At 37.0% G+C, this 27,086-nt stretch overlaps 2 protein-coding genes and 1 pseudogene across 3 annotated transcripts in view; 2 read left to right on the forward strand and 1 right to left on the reverse strand.

The window, feature by feature from the left end:
- Window positions 1-12,162, forward strand: part of LOC125264334 — a 57,411-nt gene extending 45,249 nt beyond the window's left edge. Inside the window, exons 10-17 of the mRNA XM_048183580.1 lie at window positions 154-234; window positions 551-649; window positions 820-900; window positions 1,562-1,663; window positions 1,783-1,881; window positions 5,519-5,553; window positions 5,644-5,703; window positions 5,832-12,162. Of these exons, the coding sequence (XP_048039537.1) occupies window positions 154-234; window positions 551-649; window positions 820-900; window positions 1,562-1,663; window positions 1,783-1,881; window positions 5,519-5,553; window positions 5,644-5,703; window positions 5,832-5,990 (716 nt within the window). The 3' untranslated portion in view covers window positions 5,991-12,162. The remainder of the gene's footprint in view (window positions 1-153; window positions 235-550; window positions 650-819; window positions 901-1,561; window positions 1,664-1,782; window positions 1,882-5,518; window positions 5,554-5,643; window positions 5,704-5,831) is intronic.
- Window positions 7,103-15,228, reverse strand: LOC125264335 (transmembrane protein 220-like). Of its 2 annotated transcripts, none has more exons than XM_048183581.1 (6): window positions 15,158-15,228; window positions 12,407-12,436; window positions 12,256-12,316; window positions 7,579-7,702; window positions 7,430-7,489; window positions 7,103-7,244 (listed from the first exon to the last, which is right to left on the reverse strand). In XM_048183581.1, exons 2-6 carry the CDS (start codon window positions 12,407-12,409, stop codon window positions 7,112-7,114), a joined length of 381 nt encoding a protein of 126 aa, XP_048039538.1. In that variant the 5' UTR covers window positions 12,410-12,436; window positions 15,158-15,228; the 3' UTR covers window positions 7,103-7,111. The 2 variants fall into 2 exon arrangements, with proteins under 2 accessions (XP_048039538.1, XP_048039539.1); XM_048183582.1 differs by lacking the exon at window positions 15,158-15,228 and adding an exon at window positions 15,051-15,153.
- An 11-nt stretch (window positions 15,229-15,239) lies between these two features.
- On the forward strand, window positions 15,240-21,422 carry LOC125263963 (annotated as a pseudogene).
- The last annotated feature ends 5,664 nt before the right edge of the window (window positions 21,423-27,086 follow it).

A 27,086-nucleotide genomic window follows, 5' to 3' on the forward strand; every position in this document is an offset into this window, starting at 1 on the left:
AATTCACAAATATTAACACAATATTAAAGTTTGAGAGGAAACAGAGAAGCATTGCATTTTCCTGTTAAAACCCTTATTAAATTGTCTCTACTGTTACTGAATACTGAAAATGATTTCATTAAATCTTACACAAATGGTATTTGTCTGTTTTAGGGGTTTTTGTCACCATGATTTTCCCATTGTTCTTTTTCCTGTCATTTTCCTGTTTGGCTGGCCTAAACAAAGAGAAAAGCTGTGAGTATTTGATGAATTAATCTGACTGTAGTTCAGTGTGATCAAATACAGTTTCAGCACTTGTGAATCTTTAAAGCTTTCAATTTTAAAAACCTGTTTCTAAATCTGAATGTTTCAAAGGTCATTGTCTATTCTGAATTTACGGGTCAGTTTTATTGAATCAGGAATTTCCACTTGATTTTCTGGTTCAGATATGAGATGTTTCTCTGTTACCTGATTATCTTTATGTATAGTGATTTTGCCTTTGATATTCACAGTTTTAAATATCCAAATAAACAAACAGATTATTGAATTAAAATATTCAAATCTTTTTCAGGTTCAAATTTGCTCAATTTAACCTCATGGATGATCTTCATGTTTATCATGACTGCAGTAATGGTCTATTTCTACATCACAACACTGGAAAATGAAAAAGGTACAATAACATTTCCAATATTGGAAAGTATTAAAACTTATCTAATTCTCTTGGCAGAAGGTTCATATATGTTTCACTTATAAATGAACATTTGAACATGAATTTCACTATTCATTAAATAATATAATTAAATCTAATGCGCTATAATAAAAACATAATTCTGTGTGCAGGCGGTGCAGGATGGACCTGTACGGCTGTATTTGCACAAGTGCTGTGGATGATTGAAATGTACATTCGTTTCAATGATCTGGGTACAGTATTGACTATCTACTTATTTATCATCACTGACTCCGCTAAATGTCAAGTGTTTTATCTTTCTTGATTAAGTAACTTACCAAAGTAACATTTATTGTTAATTATTGAGCGATTTTAGATTCAGCACAGCTGTCTGTATTTGTGATGCACCCTAACAGAAGAAAGTACATTTCACATTTTGTCACTTTCACAAAATTACTGTGTGTGTGTGTGTGTGTGTGTGTGTGTGTGTGTGTGTGTGTTTATTTTCTTGTGAAAATATAAAACTGCATAAATGTAAGGTACTTTCATGTGAAATGCATGTTTGTTCTTTAAGGGCAGGATTCAGGATTTACTGATCAACCTTTACAGGTTTTTAGTCATTTCTGTCACTGGAGTTAAAAACACTCAAAATGAAATGCAAATAGTTATTCCAGAATCACATGACTGAAATATCTGAAAAGAGGAATGACAATAAAATTGGGAATAAATACAGAATAGACTGAGATGGATTCTTATGGTTAATCATTTTGTCCATAAGTCACTGATGTATGCATTAATTACAATTGATTTTGACACTTGCTTTAGTGAGTAATTAAACAGATTTATGACCTAAAGCAAAATAATCTATTTAATATGAGATAAAAAAAAAAACAAAAAAAAAAAACTTTTTTACAGATCTGGTCCTCGCCTTTAGAAAGATGTTGTATGTGTTTGGATCAGTTGGTGTTGTTTTACTGAACTCTGTTACACTGATGACTGAACTGATACTGACAACAGGTGAGTGAAGACAACACTTTACTTTGTTAGTGTGTCATGCTGTTAGTATTACATTCATCTTCATGATATATTTAAGTATTACTGATGATTATAGTCTAATATTTTAATATCTTCTTCAGTTAATGGGGAGCGAGCAGTTGGAGACATGAGAGTCGTTGTCTTCTCCTCTGAAAGCATCTTTGCTTTTTCTCTGCTGATTTTCTCCATGTTTGAACCCTGTAAGTATAACTGGAATTATTTCTTTGATATTACAGTTTTTTACAATCACTTTGCTACTATTTTCAGGACCTTGATGTCATTTTTCACAACTCCAGACACAAAACTCACAACCAATAATCAAAATGCACATTTTTCAAAACTCTAACCCTTTTCTCAATTGCTTGGATACAATACACATCAAACTTAGATCATTTGTTCATTCAACAAAAATCACCTGTTCAATATGACACAACTTAACATCAAAGTACTACTATTTCAAAAGGCAATTCACACATTACATTTCAAATGAGTGTCTATTCATTTCCTTACAATGATCTAACTATCAATTCATACAACTGCTCAAAATGATAAGTAACTGTTGCATTACTCTTAATGCATAGTTGTATGGAAACAGACAAATAATCTTCCATGTTTAGTGTAAATCATGAAAGTTTCAAGATAACGAGATTCATTGTCACCAATTAGCGTGGAGCATGAACCAATTAGACTACAATATCCATGGATGTAGCCTAATATTTTACAGTTTTTTACAATCACTTTGCTACTATTTTCAGCACCTTGATGTCATTTTTCAAAACTCTAGACACAAAACTCAAAACGGTTATCACTTGTAACACAGGCTGTTCAAAACATTGCATTGTGCATTCACATCTTTAAAGAAATCTTGCACTTGCACAATCATTGGTTCAAAACACAAATTTACTGTGAAATACCATTGAAACATAACTATAGATCACCCACACACAAGTAACAGATAGTTTCACTGTGTCATTGTTCGTACAATCATTAAATATTGTATAACAAAATAGGTGATACAGGTTTCATTATGGTACTACATGTACATCTCTGTAAAAGTACTGCAGTAATAGAGAGAATACTACAGACACAGAATCATTGAACAAAGTTTGTAATATACTGATGCAAAACACTACAGTACAATCACAACATAGCTTTATTTGAATCAAAGCAAAAATAATTAGCTATGAAATAGAAAAGAAAAGAGAGTACTGTAATCAACTCTTTACTATATACTCATTCCACAATGTGCACTCAATTATCAGTAACGAGTTGGCAAAATTGGACAAGCAATTACAAGGGCCTGCATCTATACAGTGCAGTACTGTCAATACTGTAAATAGTCTGAAAAGGTGGTAGAGTATTTAGGGCCATAGACACAGTGTCTGTGTTACGGATCCCTTGTTTCCCTGGACTCCATTTCCCAGAATCCTCCTGTTTCATCACCTGCACTCACTTCCCTCGTCAGCTCCCCATCGTCACTCATCACCTGCACCTGGACTCTATTGTCAGCACTCCCCATATATTGCACTCACTCCCTTCACTCCTCGTCCGTTCTCTGTTGTGTTAACGTTGTATGTTGGTGTTCCTGCCCTTGCTTATCAAAGTAAATATATATGTTTGTGGAAATCCGTATCTGCCTCGTCTCTCTACACCAGTACACGTAACAGTCTGATGAAGCATTATGATAAAATATTAGGCTACATCCATGGATATTGTAGTCTAATTGGTTCATGCTCCACGCTAATTGGTGACAATTAATCTTGTTATCCTGAAACTTTCATAATTTTTCCAGTAAACATGGAAGATTGTTTGTCTGTTTCCATACAACTATGCATTAAGAGTAATGCAACAGTTACTTATCATTTTGAGCAGTTGTATGAATTGATAGTTAGATCATTGTAAGGAAATGAATAGACACTCATTTGAAATGTAATGTGTGAATTGCCTTTTGAAATAGTAGTACTTTGATGTTAAGTTGTGTCATATTGAACAGGTGATTTTTGTTGAATGAACAAATGATCTAAGTTTTATGTGTATTGTATCCAAGCAACTGAAAAAAAGGGTTAAAGTTTTGAAAAATGTGCATTTTGATCATTGGTTGTGAGTTTTGTGTCTAGAGTTGTGAAAAATTACATCAAGGTTCTGAAAATAGTAAAAACTGTAAAAAATAAAAAACTGTATCATAATGCTTCATCAGACACTATGTCTATGGCCCCAAATACTGTACCACCTTCTCACACTGCAAAAAAATGCTGTTCTTACTTAGAGTTTTTTTGTCTTGTTTCTAGTCAAAATTAGCCTGACTACGTCAGACTTCCTACTTCCGCTCAATTTCATTTCGCTTCTGTACTCAGTCTGATACAGCGCCAGGGCTTTCTGTTTGCCACCGGTCTGGAAACAGCCGGGCCAATCAACGAACAGAGGCCGGGCTGAGAGCCGTGACGTAGATGCTAAGCGCTGAGTTTTACATTGTAGGTTAGAGAAATCGAAAACCGAAACGACCGCGGAAATGGGAAAGGAGACACGGGATGCAATTTGCTCTGTTATGGAGAACATTCAACTCTTTTTCAAACTGAAGCCAGAACAAGAAGAGTGTTTGATAAACATTTTAAATGGAGGTGATGTTGTGGCCCTACTCCCGACTGGTTTTGGGAAAAGTTTAATTTATCTTAATTTAATAAGTTTAGAGGCCGTGATTGTACCGTGTATGCGTAGATTAACTTCGCATAATCTGCAAAAGTCGTTTACAGCCATGTTCACTCCGGTATTTCGCTCGCATCATCATGTGTTTACAACAGGTTTACAGTGGAAGTTCAATCATAGATTTGAGTTCGATGCATGATGTCTGTGCTTCGATGCGGCTGTACAGGCGCATAACATACGTCATAACTAAACGTATCTGATTGGCTTACGGGTAACCAATGATTTTAAACTTCAGACAAGCGCCCCCTAGCGAGAGAGAAAACACTTCTCTATTATGCCATTCCAGACTCTGTCTACGAAGCAAAGTGAAGTAGCAGAGTCTGGTATTACCAGGCTAAGTCAAAATATCTTAAAGACCTTAAAGCATTTTCTTGACAAGTAAAAAATATTAAATATAAGTTGAGGAACACTGCATTTGATGTTTTACAGTACTGTCTTTTCTTTTCTATTTCATAGCTAATTATTTTTGCTTTGATTCAAATAAACCTATGTTGTGATTGTACTGTAGTGTTTTTCATCAATATATTACAAACTTTGTTCAATGATTTCACTGTGTCTGTTGTATTCTCTCTACTACTGCAGTACTTTTACAGAGATGTATTTACTGTACATGTAGTACCATAATGAAACCTGTATCACCTACAATATTTAATGATTGTACGAACAATGACACAGTGAAACTATCGGTTGCTTGTGTGTGGGTGATCTATAGTTATGTTTCAATGGCATTTCACAGTAAATTTGTGTTTTGAACCAATGATTGTGCAAGTGCAAGATTTCTTTAAAGATGTGAATGCACAATGCAATGTTTTGAACATTAGACAGCCTGTGTTACAAGTGATAACCGTTGTGAGTTTTGTGTCTAGAGTTTTGAAAAATGACATCAAGGTGCTGAAAATAGTAGCAAAGTGATTGTAAAAAACTGTATTACAAATCATCAAAAATAGTTTAATTCCCTTTACATTAATTTAGGCTGGTCATGATGTGTTTTGGTGTCTTCTGTTCATAATTAAGAATTTAAAACTGATCCAATGGCTTAATTAATTCAGCCAGTTTGTTAAATTCAGGAATCAGCCATTATTCCACTGATGATTTTATAAAAATATCTTTTCTCCCACTGTTTTTCACACACAGGGATTTCTGACATGAAGTGTCTGCAGTGTTGTCAGGTTAGTTTTATTGATTTGTGATTTACAATCAACCTGAACTTTACTTCATATATTTAACATGCATCAAACACACATTTACATCTTAAACAGAAAGCAGCGAGAACTGATGAAACTCCAGTCACTGGATCAAACCAGAACCAGGACTCTCAGGTCAATATCTTTAGATGGTTTACTGAGTAAAGATTTTATAACTGACCTAAAATAAAAAGCTCTTTGCTTCATGTTAAACAACCATCCAAAATAAGTAGATTAAAATGTGTGTTTTCTCCTGAACCCAGAATGTAGCAGCGTCTGATGAATGTTCAGCCAATGGATCAAACCAGAATCAGAGAGCAGAATCACATGAAATGGAAACTCTATTGAATCAAGTTCAGGAGGCTGATAGGAGTGACGTGACAGAGGAAAATCAGCCGGATTCAGTGGAAACACAAACATGATCAACACTGAGAATCAACACTGAGCATTTGTTCAAACTCAGTGCTAACAGTGATTTAAAGGGGTCATGAAATTGATTTTTTTTTATTATCTTAAAATATTTCCTGAGGTGCACTTATAATTTTAATATGCTTTTTACATCAAAAAATTGTCATAATTTAAATATAAGTTACTATTTTCTACCCTGATTTTAGCTCTCTGATTTGAACACAGTTTGAAGGGGCGTGTCTTCTGTGAGACTTCATGATTGGCTGACATCTTTGCATATGAAATATGTATTACATGTGGAATCCTTTCAAATACTTTTACCACATTTTACTATTACAGCCTTGAAGATTATCAAATAGTGAAAAGTGTTGATTATTGCTTTATATTTAGATCTATTACTATCAAGGTTGCAGTGATTAACATTGATCAGATGACAGTCTGTTGATCTTGTGAATGCAGTAATCTCGTCATTGCAATGCAATTACTGCAATCTCAGGAAACGCTTTCACCGTAACTAACAATACAAACACGATTTAAATACAGTAAGAGATTCATTATGTAGTGTAAGAGTGTCACTATAACAGGAGTTTGTGGCCATATCCTCTCGCGATGTGTGATCGACAGCTTCAGCCATTATAAACAGAGCATTCTTTGAAGCGTTCATAGTTTTCTTGCTCCAGAGGCAGTCGTATGCAAATGATTGTGTCCCTGTGATGCCATGTGACACCTCGGATTCAAACAAACTATTTTTACAGCTTAATTATATAAATGCTTTTTTATTGATGACGAGGATGTTTTAAGTTATGGAACTTATAGGATGTAATAATCATACAAAGACCTCTTATATGCCAAAATTTGATTTATCATGTCATGACCCCTTTAAGATAAGAGTTCAAGAGACATTTTTTTTAAAGAAAAAAACATTAGCTGTAAATATGTGGATATTTAGTTTATTTTTCAGGAGATTCAGAGAACAAAAACTGTCATTTAGCAATGATTAATGATTATTTATTCAAAATGTCTTTAAACTTTTACTGATCATCTCATATTAGTGATCTTCTCAGTGATCTTCAGTAAAGTTGAGTTGATCTGCTGATCTGGAGCTCAGATGTGGTTTCTTCAGTGTTTTGTCTGATCAGAGAGCAGTTGTACAGTGTTCAGGCCAGTGTTTCCTCAGCTCTGTGTTCATGTAGTAATAGATCCATGTGATGAAGGGAAACACAGTGATTCCCACAGCAGTGCAGATCCTCACGGAGCCGACAGAAGTCCTGCAGGACATGAAACAGATATTAATGCTCATAATAATAATAGAGTTGAAAAACATCCTGACGGAGCCGACAGCACTTCTACAGGACATGAAAGAGATATTAATGCTCATAATAATACAGCTGAAAAACATTCATACTGAATCACAGTCTTCAGAACAACATTTCTCCATGTTAAAAGCGTTTACCTTCCTGAATGTCTGCAGAGCAGCAGCCAGAAAACCGTCAGCAGGAGTCCACAACATTCCCTAAGAGCAAAGATTACACCGCTGAAATAAATCTGCTTTATTCCTCTAATGTGACTGAATCTGGGTTCAAAACTCTGAATTATTGTTACCTTCCTTCCTCTTGCTGGAAAATGTCTGTAATTCCCTCCTTATAAAGTTTCCAGCCCAGAATGAGCCCAAATGTAGAGGAAACAAGCACATGAAGATCAGCCGTTCTCCTCCATAATAATGACTCTGGAGAGATGATAATTAATTAATTTATAACTATCATATAATCTCTTATGGCAGTCGAAACGTTGTTTTGTGTGTGCATGTACCTAGTCAGAAGAGTGTGAAGAACAGACTGAAGTCTTTATTTACTGAATATATAGTCTTTGCACACTTAAGTTTATATTAGTCTGTATTGTTGGTCTTGTTACGTCCCAGGACGTATATCGTTCAATATTTTGTAATTATGTGTATGTGACAGTTTCCCTGATGCCCAACAGCCTGCTGGGAAGTGTAGTTTTTTTCCCTATTTCCTCTGTTCCTCCCTGTCCTCTTGCAGGAGCCCAATTGATGCCACCTGTTCCTCATTAGAGTATGGAGAGGAGCTTGCATTTACACCGCGGGAGCTGGCTGTTCCCCAGAGAGAGTGTGGCCTGTCTTCCCTCCCAGAACTTTTGTTGTCTTGGCTGTTGTGAAAGCTTCTTTAAGAGAAACCTGTTGTATTTTGCTGTTGTGAAAGCTCCTTGAAGAGACACCTGCTGTATCTGCTGTTGTGGCAGTGTGTAATTGCCCCATTATTAGTGTTGCAGACGCAGTAGGGAGGTGGGTGCCCTTTTGTTTTTACTAACCCCTGTTTTCCCCTGTTTTTGGTTAGTGAGGCAGTCAGGTAAGAGATTTGTTGTTTGTTTTGATGTTTTGTTTTGATAGGTTATTTAGACTCCCTTACTCCAGTTAGCTTACTCCTTTTGTTTGTTATTTTGGCTTTAACCCCCTCCCAAAGCTAGAAGCGTCTTGTTAGTTATCCTTATTTTGCCTTATCCTTGATTGTTATAAGAGACTTTGTTCAATAAACCTTTTCAAGAGTTATTTTGTGTTCGTGTGAGTTCTGGGAGTGCAGACTGAACCAACTCTCTCTCATTTTTGCCCTGTGTTTTTGAAGGGACATATCTTTATTACTTTTTATTTCTATATGTTACTCTCCCACCACCCCTAGACAAAAGGGGGACGTAACATATTTGGGGGCTCGTCTCAAAGTTTTTCAAAGAGGCCATTTTCTTTACTCTACTTTGCTTGACTGTTTTCGTTTTTTGGGGGGTGAGAGGAGACGTCTTGGAGGGTGAGTATGGATTTTGATTTAACAGCATTCACTTTAGCTCCTACTATTGAGGTCTTTAATAAGTGTAGAAAACAGGATTTGCTGTTGATGGCAGACTTTTTTAGCATCAGTGTTCCAAGAGAAGCTGCTAAAGGGGTAATTAAGGATAAGCTTTACCTAGAACTAGTTACTGCTGAAATCTTGCCGACTGATTCAGAAGATGCTTTGGAGGAGAATATTGGGATTGCAGATGAAGGCTCTTTTGCTCCTCTGCCACCCAGTATTGATCCTACCAGTCCGCGTTTTGACCCTGTACTCGCACTCAAATTTTAAAGAATTAGATCTTGCCTTGAAAAAGCAGGAACAAGAGCTTCAGCTAGTACATCTTCGTACGGTAGAGGTACAGGCTCACCGAGATATTAAATTGCGTTCTCTAGATCTAGATCTTGATCTCTAGATCTCTAGATCTAAAGCTTGTACCCCCATTTAAAGAAACGGAGGTGGATTCCTACTTTACAGCGTTCGAGCGTATAGCTGGTAAGCTGGGGTGGCCGAAAGATATGTGGGGGTTATTGCTCCAGTGTAACTTAACTGGCAAGGCACAGCAAGTGTGCTCTTCCCTGTCAGTTGAGCAGTGTTTAGACTATGACATGGTTAAGGCTGCCATTCTTAGAGCTTATGAGCTAGTGCCAGAAGCCTACCGGCAGCGTTATAGAAAATTAACGAAAACAGTCAATCAAACTTTCACTGAATTTGCTCGAGAAAAGAAAACCCTCTTTGAAAAATGGTGTTGCGCTACTAAAATTTCGAGTCTTGAACAGCTTCAAGAGCTGATCTTATTGGAAGATTTTAAAAATTGTGTGCCAGAGAGTGTAGTTGTTCATTTGAATGACCAGAAGGTCATGACACTCTCTGAAGCAGCAGTAATTGCTGACGAATTTGTGCTCACCCATAAAAATGTTTTTCCGGTCTGTCATATGAATCCGTACCAGTATCCTATAAACAAGAATGGCATGAGGGATAAGTTCCAAATGGGTAGAATGGAAAAAGGCCGTAAGCCAGTCTCAAACCGCAGTGGGGACAAGCGTCTATGTTTTTACTGTCTTGACCCTGACCATCGGATAGCTGATTGTAAAGCGTGGAGGCAGAAAATGGGCACTAAAGCTAAAAGTGTTGCTTTTGTTCAGTCCGCTGCCGCTTTTGAGGATTCTGCTCTATCAAACGTCTCTGGTTATGAACCGTTCTTGTTAAGTGGAACTGTTTCGCTCTCCCCTGATTCTCCCACTTATCCAGTTTCAATTCTCCGTGACACTGGAGCTTGTCAGTCCTTAATACTGGATAGCGTACTTCCATTCTCACCGGAGTCTTACGCAGGCACAAATGTCTTCGTTCAAGGTGTTGGACAAGGCTGTATGAATGTACCTTTGCACTCCATATGGTTAACTTCTGAGCTAGTTTCAGGTCCTGTCAAGATGGGTGTGTGCACTGAACTGCCTGTGAAGGGTATCAGTGTAATTTTAGGGAATGACCTGGCAGGTGGCAAGGTGTTCTCTTCTCCGAACATGTTGGATAACCCTGACTTGGGTGGACCAGCAGCTTTGGTTACCAGGTCCTCCACTACAGTACCTAGTGATCTTGTTCTTTCTCAATCCAAGAAACTGGTGGAGACTACTGACTTTTCAGACTCTGTTAGCCCTTTGTTTGAGTCTGCCGAGTATAAAGTCTTGACTAAACCCATGATGGACACTCCTATCATTCCTGCTGTGTTTCAGGTGGAACAAAGTCCCATAACGCTTGGGAAGGACCATATCGCTGCTGTGCAGTCTTCTGAGAAAGATTTCTCTTCTGTTTACTGTTTGCAAGTACTGAAAGTAGTACTCTTGTACTTACTGCTTCCGACTTTATTCTACCTTTTTCAGGTTGTGAACACAACTGGGCTGGGTGCAGTATTGTTATATGAGCGTGTCACTGCTGCAGATCAACTAGAAGACTGCTCTATTTGTGCACTATCCCAGCCATCTATTGGTAGAACCTCTTTCAAAGTGTGTCCAAAAATGCCACTGGATGCCTCTCAGCTTTGTGATGGGAAGATGGCTGCGTTAGTTGTGATGGTTCTGTTGAAGATTTGTGCATGTACCCTGGTGCAAACTACAACAATAGTGTCATGGTTGCTCCTATTACTGCTATGTAGGAGCAGTTCTACTGCAGGAAGATGCCTCTGGAGTTGACCAACCACAATCCCCTAACCTTCTTGTCTCATGTGCAACTCTAATCAACGCCTGATGTGCTGGTTCCTCATTGTGCAAGAGAACTTTGAAATTCGTTATAAGCGAGGTGTAGAAAATGTCATGACTGATGCGCTGTCCAGAACCAACAGTGCAGCCAGCTGACCTGTGAAAATTTAGTGCCTTTGTACGTGAGTACATTTATGTTGAATTATTACAAATTACTGTGGTAATCTGTAATTTATGGGTGGGGGTGTTACGTCCCAGGACGTATATCGTTCAATATTTTGTAATTATGTGTATGTGACAGTTTCCCTGATGCCCAACAGCCTGCTGGGAAGTGTAGTTTTTTTTCCCCTATTTCCTCTGTTCCTCCCTGTCCTCTTGCAGGAGCCCAATTGATGCCACCTGTTCCTCATTAGAGTATGGAGAGTAGCTTGCATTTACACCGCGGGAGCTGGCTGTTCCCCAGAGAGAGTGTGGCCTGTCTTCCCTCCCAGAACTTTTGTTGTCTTGGCTGTTGTGAAAGCTTCTTTAAGAGAAACCTGTTGTATTTGCCGGTGTGAAAGCTTCTTTAAGAGAAACCTGTTGTATTTTGCTGTTGTGAAAGCTCCTTGAAGAGACACCTGCTGTATCTGCTGTTGTGGCAGTGTGTAATTGCCCCATTATTAGTGTTGCAGACGCAGTAGGGAGGTGGGTGCCCTTTTGTTTTTACTAACCCCTGTTTTCCCCTGTTTTTGGTTAGTGAGGCAGTCAGGTAAGAGATTTGTTGTTTGTTTTGATGTTTTGTTTTGATAGGTTATTTAGACTCCCTTACTCCTTTTGTTTGTTATTTTGGCTTTAACCCCCTTCCGAAGCTAGAAGCGTCTTGTTAGTTATCCTTATTATTCTGCCTTATCCTTGATTGTTATAAGAGACTTTGTTAAATAAACCTTTTCAAGAGTTATTTTGTGTTCGTGTGAGTTCTGGGAGTGCAGACTGAACCAACTCTCTCTCATTTTTGCCCTGTGTTTTTGAAGGGACATATCTTTATTACTTTTTATTTCTATATGTTACTCTCCCACCACCCCTAGACAAAAGGGGAATGTAACAGTCTCTTGTCTCTTTATTGTAAAACATTGTGCTTTATTATTTATAGTGTTGTAAATAAAAGTATATAATGTAAATAACTGTGATTTCTGATGTATTTCTACTTCACTCCACTAGATGACAGCATCGCGTCTCAGTTTGATTCATGAAAAACTTCTTGACTTTCTTACCTGTTATTTGTTGTTCACAACAAATCAAAAAGCACAATCCAGCTGGAACTGCATAACCAACCTGCAGAAATCATCAGAAACAATATCAGACACATGAATGTTTTAGAGCAGAAGAAAATGTTTCTCATTTAATGTGAAAGTGAATCTCTACCATCCACAAAGCAGCATCTGGATCATTTATCTGAAGATAAACAAATAAGCAGAAAATGATCTCTTAATGTATTTAGATTCAGTATATGTAAACCTGACAGTAACATTTACTGCCAGCGAGAAAAACACTGACATGAATAAATTACAAACTCTCCAGATGATCTGAGAAAACGAGACTCTGATCTTGTTCTTCATTTGGACTCTTGTGCATTTATTCAAATGAGTTTATTAACATCTCTCTGCTCTAAACACACTGAACTTTATAACTACGGTTTTCCGGATATGACGACTGCAGGATGAAGCATTATGGGAAATTAAGTTTACAACACTGTTGTAACAGGCCATTGGATTCGAAATGCAAACAACAAACAATTAATACATGTTTCATAAATAATTGTTATTTAATTAAATAAATGATGTATTTAAGTATATTTGATTATTTTTAAGTCAGTAAAAAGCTGATTGGACACAGATAATGTAGTTACACACACTCATTCATCTAAATCATGAATCTGAGGAAGAGCTTTTGTTCAAGAATGATTTAATTTTCTATAAAGATAAAAACTTGCAATTAAATATTCTATTCTATTCTATTCTATTCTTGTTGTGTCATACCAATACAGGACATTTAATTTAAAATTAATTGATCTTCAGAGTTCATTATTAAATGTTAATATCTGTCAAAGTATTCTTAATAAATTATTTAATGAAAAGTTTTTTTTTTATTTAATAAAAATGTGTTCTTTAATTAATTAGTTAATTCATTTTATTTTATTTTTTCAGCCTATGCGGTATATGTCGAGGTTAATCTGAATCTGAATTTAGGTCTAATTTAACCCGAAAATAAAAATAAAATAAAGAAAACACAGTACGAATAATGTTGTATATATACAAATCTATAAAGAAATTTTATATTATTTATTTAGTTTTAGTGATTGGGATACTTTTGCCCTTGAGATGACTTGGAAAAAGTCATAAAAAAACAACAAAACAAACAACCAAAAAAAAAAAAAAAATCAAATATTCTATTCTATTTTCTTTATCTAAATGTTGTGTCATACTAATAAAGGACATTTAATTTAAAATGAATTTATCTTCAGAGTCTCATATTCAACTGTTAATATCTATAAAAGTTTTCTTAAATTATTTAATGAAAAGGGTTTTTTTTAGATCAATGATTTATTTAAAAAAGTGTTCTTTAGTAAAGTAGTTAATTTATTTTATTTTTGCAGTCTAGGTATATGTTGAGGTGAATCTGAATCTCACAAAGCCCATCAAGAATACATTTATCTCTCATTTAATTAAAATAAAATAAAGAAAAAAACAGTATGAATAATGTTATATATATAAAAATATATAAAGACATTTTATTGATTGGGACACTTTTTGCCCTTGAGATGAAAAAGTGTCCCAATCAACCTGAATTCACCCTATAATATATTATTTTATTGTATATTTTTAATTTACTTTTATTTTATCCTTCATTATACAGCCTATGTGTGATGTGTGTTGAGGTGAATCTCACGATAGATAGATAGATAGATAGACAGACAGACAGACAGACAGATAGATAGACAGACAGACAGATGATAGACAGACAGACAGACAGACATATAGATAGATAGACAGACAGACAGACAGATGATAGACAGATAGACAGACATATAGACATATAGATAGATAGATAGATAGATAGTATGGGTGTGACGAGACAGGTATCTCATGAGACGAGACGAGATTCGAGATTGAGTTCACTCAACTGACTGACTTTTCTTCTGTATAATTTCAGTCTCTTCAGACCTTACTGCACATGATTTATGAGCTTCTACAACTTTTGACCTCCTAACTGAACTCCTTTCCACAAACTGATCATAGAAATAAAAACAGTATAAATAAAAATGGTAACACTTTACAATAAGGTTCATTTATTAACATTAATGTATTAACCAACATCAACTAACAATGAGCAATATATTTGCTACAGTATTTATTAATCTTTGTTTATGTTAGTTAATACAAATAGTCATTCATTGTTAGTTCATGATAGTTCACAGTGCATTAACTAATGTTAACAAATGAAACCTTACTGTTTGTGCTTAATAAGATTAAGAGAAAACTGTTATTAATTTTTATGGTAAGGCTTTACAATAAGTGCAACCATAATCACACTCTCTCAATATTCAAAGTGCAAATAAGACCAATTTTTCTTTGATACAGAGCTAAGAGATGGTTACAACTACACTGCCCAGCCTAAGATAGCTTTCATATTGAGAGATATCTGTATTCATCAGGGAGCCGCTTTCAAATGCGGGGTATTGAAAACGCGTTTTGAATGCGCGCTCGCGTTTAATTTCACTTTCGTGATCGCGCGTAACTAAATATGGAGCGGCGGCGACTGTTATCCAACTGAATTAAATGTTTTTTATTTAAATACAAAGCAAAACGACAGGAGAGGCGTAATGTAAACGTAGCGGTGGCATATTCTTTCCTAATCATCCTAACCACTCTGTCATGGCAATAACACGAGACTACTTTTCGCCTCGACGAGAAATCTCGTCACACCCCTATAAACTATATAACAGCATATTAGGCCTGTTACTAGCCTAAACTGGACGGAGACACGGAGCGCCCTGTAACTCACTGACCTGCTTGCGTTCACAATTCACACGGTGGGAGGGAGAATTAACAGAAGACTACACAGTTTATGGGAATAAATTGTGTATTTCCCTCACAATTGCCACAAAAAACTCACTGTACACTGTCACTCTTGCTTTGCGAGATGATCATGCGGCGCGATTTTTTTTCCTCACTTCTCCACGAGTCTGCGTGATAATATGGGGGTGTGGCGTGAGAGCGTGAGAATTGGGTCAATTGCGTGAGAGTTGGCAGCGTATTGGCTTCATGAGAGACTGGGGGAGGTTGCCGCTTGGATAGAACCTTAAGGGGACAAAATGTATTCATTATACTTAAAATACTTAATTTAATTTAACTATCTACTGTTTTAAACTATTGAATAAAAATTAAACCTTTCATCTATTTTGCAGATCTAACCATCACATTTAAAAAGATGTTGTAGCTATGTGTTTGGATCAGTTGGTGTTTTTCTGAACTCTGTTACACTGATGACTGAACTGATACTGAAAACAGGTGAGTGAACAACACTTGAACAGCAGTTGGCAACCTTTTGTTTTAAATTATAAGTCAGGACCTGTTTGCACCTAGCATTAAGAACATTTTGGTCGATCAGATCATGGATAATGTCAAACGTAAACGGTGTCTAAAATGTTTTGAGCTTACGACCACTTCCAGAGTTAGTCGAAAATGCAGTAGACCGGATTGCTTTCGTAGTTCGTACTCATGTGTTCTAACAGCCACAAAAGACTCTCCGCCTACTGACATAATACGTAGACATTATGGGAAACGCGCTAGCCAGACATGATTTAAACTTTGTTGGCTAGAGACTTAAGTTTGGTTTGAAGATGAAAAACACGCCAAGCAAAGCGTTTGGCTGGTCTTTCAGAAATTAAAGTTGCTGCTCTCCGTATGATTTTCTGTTGCCTCCAGTCGCATTCATATGTAAATAGCTTGAGCTTATTTCGTCTACTAGATCCAAAGATCTGAAAAAAGCCCATACATTTACCCACCCATAGTCCCTCCCCTCGAAGAAATCAGGACAGAAGTAGTTGAAAGTGGACAAAAGAGATGGATAAAAACACCAGGTGTAAACGGGAATGCGTCTCCCTCGTCTACTGTGATCTGATCGACCAAAACGCATCTTAATACCAGGTGTAAACAGGGCCTAAAAGATGAATTTCTTTGTTTAGACTATGTCAGTTACAAAACAAATCTAGCCAATTTGTTTGGTAACAAAAATCCAACATTTTAAATATATAAATATTCTAAACTTTTGATTTCTGCAAATGGCCATAAACTGATCATTCTGACATCATCATCTTTGTCTCTCTGTTGCTCATATTTGGCCTCTGTAGGTTGCCGACTACTGCATGATCTACAGTAATGATAAGCACAAACCTTCAAATTTAATTATTTATTGTGTATTTTTTCATTCTTTCATCTTTAGTTAAAGGATTAGTTAACTTTTAAATAAACTTTTCCTGATAATTTACTCACCCCCATGTAATCCAAGATGTCCACGTCTTTCTTTCTTCAGTTGAAAAGAAATTAAAGTTTTTGATGAAAACATTCCAGGATTTTTCTCCTTATAGTGGACTTGAATGGGCACCAAACAGTTGAAGGTCAAAATTAGTTTCACTGCAGCTTCAAATTGTTCTACACAATCCCAGACTAGGAATAAGGGTCTTATCTAGTGAAACCATTGCTCATTTTCTGAAAAAAATTGAAAATTATATAAATTTTAACCATAAATGCTCATCTTGAACTAGCTCTCTTCTTCTTCTTCTCTATTTGAATTCCAGCAGTGTAGACACTGCTAAGTGTATTACTGCCCTCCACAGGTCAAAGTTTGAACTAATTGTTATATACTTGCACTAGCATATTGCATATAAAAATTAGTTCAAACTTTGACCTGTGGAGGGCAGTAATACACTTATCAGTGTCTACACTGCTGGAATTCAAATAGAGGAGAAGAAGAAGAGAGCTAGTTCAAGATGAGCATTTAAGGTTAAAACTTATATAATTTTCAATTTTTTTCAGAAAATGAGCAATGGTTTCACTAGATAAGACCCTTATTCCTAGTCTGGGATTGTGTAGAACAATTTGAAGCTGCAGTGAAACTAATTTTGACCTTCAACTGTTTGGTGCCCATTCAAGTCCACTATAAGGAGAAAAATCCTGGAATGTTTTCATCAAAAACTTTAATTTCTTTTCGACTGAAGAAAGAAAGACATGAACATCTTGGATGACATGGGGGTGAGTAATTATCAGGAAAAGTTTATTTAAAAGTTAACTAATCCTTTAATGGTGAGCGAGGTGAGCGAGGGGAGTCGTCGTCCTCTCCTCTGAAAGCCTCTTTGCTTTTTCTCTGATTTTGCTCATATTTTGCTCATGTTCATGTTGTAATTAATGGAATTTCAGAAAGGCATTTATTTTCAATAAAAAATGAAGAAAATGTTCTAAAAGTACATGTAAAGTGCCCAACGAGTGTTTAATAATGATACAAGTATTTATAATTGTAATAAACATGATCATTTACACTCTACTTTTACATGAAAAAAAATCTTCAGATTTCCAGCATCTTTTGCATATTTGAACCCTTTACAGCAGTGATTGTATGATTCTCAGATCCATCTTTTCACACAGAGGACAACTGAGGGACTCAAACACAACTATTAAAAAAGGTTCAAATATTCACTGATGCTCCAGAAGGAAACATGGTGCATTAAGAGCCGAGGGGTAAAAACTTTTGAACAGGATAAAGATGTCCACATTTTTCTTAAATATCTTTTTTTTTTTTTTTTTTTTTTCATTTAGTACTGTCCTTCAGAAGCAACAGAAGATACTTAAATGTTTGCCAGAAGACAAATTAAGTACAATATTCCTTGATCTTCAAATTCAAAAAGTTTTCACCCCCGACTCTTAATGTATCATGTTTCTTTCTGGAGCATCAGTGAATGTTTGAACCTTTTATAATAGTTGTGTTTGAATTTTATGCAAAAGAACTTAATGAATAGCTTTAAATAAAGTGACGGTAACACCAGTGACAATTTCATAAAAAGGTAACACCAGTGAAGGTAACACCAGTGACAATTTTCATGAAAAATGCATTTTACAAATTGGCTGCTGCAAGGTATCAATCCACATGTTGTCAATCATGGTATATTCACTAAATTAACCCTTGTGTGACCTTATGGACATTTTTATCCATTTCAGTTTTGTTTTTGTTATAAGTGTGCCTTTTGTCACGAATCTGCTGGGCTCCTCCTCTTTGCTTTGTCCTGTTCATTACGTCTCCCCTACAGGTGAGGGAGCACAGGTGTAGTGTGTTGCGCTTGTGATTGCTTCCAGGATCACGTGTGACTGCTTCCAGTATCTTGGGCTTTAAAGATCTCTCCAGACCTGGTTGAAGAGGCCGCCGCTTCTCCTTCTCTCCCGCACCATTGTGACGTTTTTGTTTGTTTATGCATGACACCTCATATCTCTTGTCGCATACGTTTTTATTTCTTAACCTAACATACTGACTTTATTTAACTTACGTTGTTCATTCTTTATCTTTAATAAATATATTTCTTTATATGAACAATCTGCGTGGTCTTCCCTTTCTGTTTACATAGCCTAGAATAGGCAGAATGTAACACTTTGTTAATGCCAACTACGTGAGTTTTGGCACAGGTGTTTATTTTTATTGGAATTTTAATATTTTACCCTCATGTCCTTCAAAAAATCAATTTTACCCTCCGTACAAAAAATACTCACACTCAGGACCTTAAGGACAAAAATGTCCACTGAAACCCATTAAAACTGCAATTTTTTAACCCAGGGCCATTTGACTATAAAATAATACAATATTTGCAAATAGGCATTAATTCTGTTGGCAAGGCTTCAAATTTTACATTTTTACCATTTTTTACTAGATTGTGCTATATTTTCAAATTTGGCATATAAAAGAAATACTTGCTTTATTTGTGTTTTCTGCTTATGCATATTATAGTCTATTATAGAGTCAATTGGAAAAATAATGCAGCTATAATTGTGTGGGTATATTGGTAAGGATGTCAGAGTGTAGTTTGCATGTGTTTACTGAAAATTTAATGTGTGTAATTAGTTTGAAAGAAATTATATCGTACTGGCAATCAAAAATCCCACTCCATGTATGAGTCACACCCTTGACAGGGTCATAGGGCCATGTGAAAACTATGAAAAAGGTCAAAGAAGGTTAATGAGCTTTGAGGTTTTTCTTTTTCACCCAAACACGCATCTTAACCCTTGATTGCACTTTTTCACTTGTTATTGTTTTTGTACGGAGATAAAAGATACGCTTGAATTTGAAGTAGAGGTTCAGAAGCTCCTAAACATATTGTTTTAGCTTTCACCACAAGAAATTGCTGATTGTTTAGTCTGGTAGATTTTACACAAAGTTTGAGTTCACACAGGTGTTCTCACAGCCAAACCTATAAATATGTGGTGCTTGAGGGGTTGATCATTTCATTGTTTGAAGAGACGTTACTCAGCAGAGAAAGCTCTGAAGCTAGTGTTGCCCACTGACAGTGAGCACACAGGTGCATTAGAAGCTGAGGATGAAGAGTTGAGTTCAGAGGATGGTGTTGAGTTTGAGCTGGAGTCTGACCCCTCTGATAGCTCTTGTTCTTCTGATGAAAGCACTGAGAGTGAGCACATGGAGGATACAGCACATTCTCAGTGGAATTCAAAAAATGGCCAGATTGTTTGGTCTTCCACTCATGCTGAGACGCTGCGCTACTGTCCTGCCAAGGGTATGACCGCGGGTCCCACATGCTATGCCATTGCCTGCATCACAACTGTCCAGTCCTGCTTGGACCTCTTCATCACCGAAGACATCATTCAGCTGCTTCTGGAAAATACCAATTTACAAGGGAGGCATTCTGTGATAAACTGGACTGACTTCGATTCCACTGACATCCAGGCTTACATCGGGCTGCTAATTCTGGCTGGAGTATACAGGTCCAGAAATGAATCATCAAGCAGCCTGTGGGATGTGGAAAGTGGTAGGGCCATTTTCCAAGCCACCATGTCCCACCGTAAATTCATGCTCCTGAGCTCCACCCTAAGGTTTGATGACAAGCTGACACGACCTGCATGTCACAGGGTCGACAAGCTGGCTGCATTTCGGACTATCTGGGAGAAGTGGACAGATCGCTTTCCTATGCTGTTCAACCCAGGCCAGGATGTCTGTGTGGATGAGCAGCTGATCCTTTTCAGAGCCCGATGTGGATTTCACCAGTACATCCCTAGCAAGCCTGCCAAGTATGGCATAAAGGTTTGGGTCACTTGTGACGTCAAAACATCCTATGCATGGAAGATGCAAATATACACAGGGAAGTCTCCTGGAAGTCCTGCGGAGGTGAACTAGGGAAAAAGGGTTGTCCTGGACATGACGGAGGGGCTCCAGGGAAACACTGTGACCTGCGACAATTTTTTCACTTCTTATGCACTGGCTGAAGAACTTCTAAAGAGGAAGATGGCCCTAGTTGGTACAATTCGGAAGAACAAGCCAGAGCTTCCCCCACAGCTACTGGAGACAAGGCAAAGAGCACTACTGTCCTCCCTCTTTGCTTTCACAAAGACACACACAGCGGTTTCCTATGTACCCAAACGTGGGAAGAATGTGCTGCTCCTTAGCACCAAGCATCGAGAAAGCCGGCTGTGAGTGACACAGAAAAAAAGAAGCCAGTGATCATCATAGAGTACAATCGCTGCAAAGGAGGTGGCGACAACCTGGACAAGCTATGTGCCATTATCATCAGTTCCACACACATTTATTCTAACTGCATAATGCTTTGATTATTCATTAAGAGAGGAACATTTTATTTCTTTTCTTTTTTTTTCCATTTTTTTCTTTTGAAGGTTGTTGGCACCTACAGCTGTAGGAGAAGAACATGTCGGTGGCCAGTGGTTCTCTTCTACAACCTTGTTGATGTCTCAACCTTCAACTCTTTTGTACTGTGGACGGCGGTGGACCCCTCCAGGAACCAGGGCAAAACATTCACATGGCAGCTGTTTCTCGAGGAACTGGGGAAGATGTTGGTAATGCCACAAATATCACGAAGACAGCGGATCCCCCGCCAACCTTCTGCCTCCACCATGGTGGAGGATCAACAGCAGGAAAACCCAAACACCTGCAAGAGAAAGTTCCGCAAGTTCTGACAAAAAGAAAAAAGTTGCATCCATCTGCAAGAAGTGTGGCAAGCACATCTGCAAAGTCCATACACTGACATACTGCACCTCCTGCTGTGAGTGAATTCCCTCTCACTCAGTTCATCATCTCTATTCATATTCCTGTTCATATACCTGTAATTTCTGTTCTCTGTGTTCTTGGGTTTTGAACAATAAATCTTGTTTTTTTTTTTTTGTTTTTTTTTTATTGATCTTGTATTTGTTTTATTTCTGGAGCAAAGATGGCTACTATTCTATTATTATATTTATTATCTTATTTATTATATTTTTATTGAAAAGAACAGCGGCATTACGTAAAGAAATAATCATTTTAATGATTTTAAAGCATTACAATTCTGAAAATGAATTAATGTTTGGTAATTATGAATAGAAGAGATGCTGATAAAAAAAACAGTCAGTGAAAGTGGAAAAAAATATTAATATATAATATTTCTATGACAGTTTTTTTTGACATGGACATTTTTGACCTAAGTGTTTTTAAAATCTAACAATACATAAAAAATAAAAATGCCTCAAAATTAATGTTGTTGTTCTTCACTGACATACCCAAGAATCTAATAAGCAAAGAAAAAAATTCTGTTTAGCATTTAGCATATGGAAAATAATTGTAATAATTATTATTATTATAGAAAACAATAGTGGTGTTATGTAAAGAAACCAATTTGTAAAGCATTAAAATTCTGAAAATGAATGAATGTTTGGTAATTATGAATAGAAGAGATGCTGATAAAAAAAAAAAAAAATAAATAAATAAAAAAAGTCAGTGAAAGTGGAAAAAAATATTAATATATAATATTTCTATGACAGTTTTTTTGGCATGGACATTTTTGTCCATTATGGACCTAAGTGTTAGTTTTTTTTTTTAAAAATCTGATACTACATAAAAAATATAAATGCCTCAAAATTAAGGTTGTTCTTCATTGACCCACCCAAGAATCTAATAAGCAAAGAAAAAAAAAATTCTGCTTAGCATTTAGTTTATGAAAATAAACTACTATTTTTAATTATTTCATAAAAAAACACCTATGGCATTATGTAAACAAACCAGCATTTAAAGGGTTACAGTTCTTAAAATTAATTAATGTTTGGTATCTATGGAAAGAACAGATGCTGGTTAAAAATGCTGGTTGATGCTGGTTGACATCAGTGAAAGTGGAAAAAATATTAATCATATTTTTATGACAGTTTTTGGACATGGACATTTTTGTCCATATTGCACCTATGTGTAACTTTTTTTTTTTAAAGTAATTTAATCCATTTGTATTCTAGTTTTTTTTTTTTTTTTAATTCCCTAACAATAAAGTAGGTCACCAGTGACTTCAAAAGCTTCATATGAAATTATGATTTTCTAATTAAAATTTCTGATAACTGAAAAGAGACAGTTGACTTTCCATTGGCATTTCTTCATTGATCTTCAGGAAATAGGAAGAAGGAAGTCAAGTGATGTCATCAGTGTGATTTTTTCTTTCAAAATAAGAGATTTTTGTTAAAGGTAACACCAGTGACACAACACTAGGGGACCACTATATTCATTATATATTTTATAATATTTATTTAGCATTTGTTTTTTTTGTTTTTTATGTCATTTACATTATATGCATACATTATTGTATTTGAAACGGTAGAAAAACCTGTTTCTGAGCTCAAAATAAAGCACTTTTCCTCTGTACATGGCTGTGGGGACAAGAGCTTCTGTGGTGTTTGGAATTTTTGTAATTAATTAAAAAACAAATATTGCCACATTGATGGCTCAAGAAGGTGTAATTGTTCAAATAACATATTGTTTCATATTAAAATACATATAAAAAAGTGTTTTTCAAGTGTAATCTTTCTGTAAAGTCTAGGGACAGAAAAGTGGACGTTTCTGTAGAATGACCCTTATCCAGAATAACAGGAATGTTCTTACAGATTCTCTCGGGCAGACGCGAGAATATATTTGTTTGTTTATGATCATTTAAATGAAGACATTTTCAGACTATTTTTTGAAACCGGGTCCCAGAGTGGATAATTCTGAAAACGACATCTTTGCTTTTTTCTTTTTTCTTTGGTAAGCTTTGTGAAACGATTATGTCATCACTCCACGTGTCTACCCTAGTCAGACACCGCTACGTCACGTCACAGCAACAACAGCAGCAATGGTGCACTGCATGCTTGTGCTCGTGCTGCAGAAGATACCTAGCTCTGGGTTCGTGTGGATGTGGCTTAAAATGTTTGATTATTTTCTCTTGTATTCATCAGCTTTATTTTGGTCAGCATTATGTTAACGTGTTAATAGCTATGTGTTTATTGCACTGCGTATATTTCGATGACCTGACTGGACAACGCCTTACGATCAATTGAAAGTGAAAGTAAAAATCGTTGATCTAAGGACGTGTCAGGGTCGCGATAATTTTATAGTTAGTAGACATGATCGTTTTGTTTAATTTTGTATATCGGAAGATGCGACCACCGATCTGTGTTTTGATGTCATTACTGCTGATGATCACTGACGGTAAGCTATTAGCTATCCATTTGCATGAGAGAACTAGGCCTCTTTAACGTATTCGTCATATAAATGCCAGTAGACAAATTAAGAAAATATGTATCTTCATAATGCAATTTATTTTAAAAGACTGAAAAAGGAAAGACTGTAAAGTAAACAGTCCTCCCTATACAGGCAAAACGGCAACTCCCTTACGACACGAGAAACTCATCTAAGTTCATTTTCCAAGAATCGTGTGCAGTTTCCGATTTCTTCCTTTATGCTTTTAATTTTTTTCATAGTGATGTTTTTTCCAACTTAATCAGAAATCTGTATTAGCTGCAGTTCCACTGATCTCTTTATTAATGGACGAAAAACCTTCAGTTTGACTTTGATGAACAAATGGACCACCTGCTTATATGCATATTTGTTGCTGTCGTTCTGATTATATCTGACATGTACATTGATTTTCTCACTTTAATTGAATGCTGCTGAAAAAAGATAAAATTAACTATCAATTTTGTTTCTATGCAAATATAAACTACCAGCCAAAGTTTGGACACACTGACTTAATTTGTTTTTCATGATCTTGTAAATCTTTTGTGTAGTGATATGGGGGTGGGGAGGAGAATAAAAAAAGGTATCACATCACGTCGGTTTTGACCTGGCTTACTTCAGCATAGAATAACGATAAAATAGCCATCCTAACACAACATGGTGTCAGAAGTTTGCACGAGAACAGCATAGGAGGACTGAGAGAGCCCTTTTGCCAAGAGTTGTAACATAAGAATTCATGCCTTTTGATGTGAAAACTCGTTGGACAAGTGATCGCTCGACGCATGCAGAGGAGTAAAGAACTACGCAGGAGAAAATGGATTGGTTTCAGGTACCGCCACCGCAAAAGTTTGACTTCTCAAAACCAGAGGAATGGCCAAAATGGAGTAAAAGGTTTGAATGATTTAGAGTTGCATCTGGACTTGAATTACAACCAGAACAGAACCAAGTTAATGCCCTAGTGTATACAATGGGTGATGAGGCGGAGGACATCCTCACATCATTGCGTCTCACTTCAGAACAGCTCAGTGAGTATAATACTGTCATGGAGCATCTGAATGAACACTTTGTAGTACGAAGAAATGTAATATTTGAACGTGCAAAATTTAATATGAGACAACAGGAAGCAGGAGAGTCTGCAGATAATTTCATCACAGCACTACATTGCCTAGCTGAGCATTGCGGCTATGGAGAATTATATAGTGAAATGATTCGGGACAGATTAGTGGTTGGACTGAGAGATAAAAGATTGTCAGAGCAACTTCAGATGGATCCTGAACTCACTTTAGAGAAGGCTGTCACACGTGTACGCCAAAGTGAGCTGGTAAAGAAACAGCAAGAAGAGTTGAAAGCCAACTTTAAAAGTGATTTAGCAAACAATGTTGATATCGTTCATGCACAGCAACGACCTTACAATAAAGGACGAAGCATGATGCAGAGTAAGAAGCCTGCAAGGATGGCAGAGAAGCAAACTGTGTTGGAAAAGTCCATCCCATGTAAGAGGTGTGGGAAAATTCCTTCTCAAAGCAAATTCCATTGCCCAGCAAGACAGGCTTACTGCAACCTCTGTAAGAAAAAAGGTCATTATGCAAAGGTTTGCAGGTCCAGAGGAATTAGTGAAGTAAACATGACTGGTGATGAACAAGAGGATGACATGGCTTTCTTAGGTACTGTCAGTACAGAGCAGAATGATGCCCCCTGGCTGATAAAACTAAAAGTGAATGATTCTGAGGTGCTGTTTAAAGTGGACACGGGAGCAGACGTCACAGTAGTTTCCGAAGATTTGTTCAAGCAGGAAAACTTCGGTAAACTGCAGAAAACCTCGAAGTTACTGCTGGGACCAGGCCAAGATTCTCTGCAGGTCAAGGGTAGGTGCACAGCTAAACTTAGCACGAAAAATAAAACCACAACCCAAGACATATGTGATTTCAGGATTGAAAATGGCGCTACTCGGGCGGCCAGCAATCCATGCTTTAGGCATCGTAGCGAGAATCGATACAGTGAACCTTGATAGTATGGAGTCAGTGAAAAGACAGTTTCCTGGATTATTCGAGGGTCTGGGAAAACTGCAGGGAGAGTATGAGATATCTCTGAAGGCTGACGCCAAGCCCTTTTCACTGTCAACACCCCGTCGTATTCCATTGCCCCTCATGACAAAAGTGAAACACGAATTGGAACGCATGGAGAGTCAAGGTGTGATTTCCAGAGTGGAACAACCGACTGATTGGTGCGCAGGCATGGTCGTTGTTCCGAAACCAAATGGTGCAGTGCGCATATGTGTGGACCTTACAAAGCTCAACAGTGCAGTAAACAGGGAAAGATACATTCTTCCTTCTGTAGAACATTCTCTGGGTCAACTTGAAGGAGCCAAGGTCTTCTCAAAACTTGACGCCAACTCAGGATTTTGGCAGATTCCTTTGTCAGAGAATTCAGCCCTCCTCACCACCTTTATTACTCCTTTTGGAAGGTTTTGCTTCAACCGACTTTGTTTTGGGATATCTTCTGCTCCAGAACATTTTCAGAAAAGGATGTCACAGATGCTGGAAGGTCTAGAGGGGGTTTTGTACCACATGGATGATATTTTAGTGTTCGGAGCATCCCAGACAGAACATGATCAACGTCTCTTTGCTGTGCTGCAAAAACTGCAAAAGGAAGGTGTGACTCTCAATGATAAATGTGAATTCTCAAAGAAGAGTTTGAAGTTCCTGGGGCAGATATTGGATGAGTCAGGAGTTCACGCAGATCCTGAAAAAGTGCACGCAGTCACTCATATGAGTGAACCAACAAATGTAAGTGAAGTGAGGAGATTCATTGGCATGATAAATCACCTAGGGAAGTTTTTACCTAACCTAGCTGAGAAAACGCAGCCTTTAAGAGATCTACTGCAGAAAAAGAATATGTGGGTATGGGGAGAGCAACAAAAGAGAGCTTTTGAGAACATTAAAAGAGATCTAAGCACACCACCTGGACTGACTCTTTATGATCCAAAAGCAACCACAGTTGTTTCAGCTGATGCATCATCTTACGGGATTGGAGCTGTATTGCTACAGATGCAAGGGGACAAGCAGCTTAAACCTGTAGCCTACGCATCAAGAGCACTCACAAACACGGAAAGGAGATATGCGCAAATTGAAAAGGAGGCCTTAGCTGTCACCTGGGCTTGTGAGCGCTTCTCAGACTTTCTCGTGGGTCTTTCTTTTCATGTAGAAACAGACCACAAACCTTTGGTACCCCTTTTGAGTTCAAAGAACCTAGACGAACTACCGCCGCATATCCAAAGATTGCGCATGAGACTCATGAAATTCACTTACACTAT

The sequence above is a fragment of the Megalobrama amblycephala genome, linkage group LG3, assembly GCF_018812025.1.
Source record: "Megalobrama amblycephala isolate DHTTF-2021 linkage group LG3, ASM1881202v1, whole genome shotgun sequence".
NCBI classification, from domain to species: domain Eukaryota; kingdom Metazoa; phylum Chordata; class Actinopteri; order Cypriniformes; family Xenocyprididae; genus Megalobrama; species Megalobrama amblycephala.

Excerpts from the sequence above, each read along its gene's own strand:
- LOC125264335 (XM_048183581.1), bottom strand. Across the intron at positions 7,703-12,255 it reads TTGTGAACAACAAATAACAG|AGTCATTATTATGGAGGAGA; the intron begins GTAAGAAAGTCA and ends TCATCTCTCCAG. Across the intron at positions 7,490-7,578 it reads TTCCAGCAAGAGGAAGGAAG|GGAATGTTGTGGACTCCTGC; the intron begins GTAACAATAATT and ends CTTTGCTCTTAG.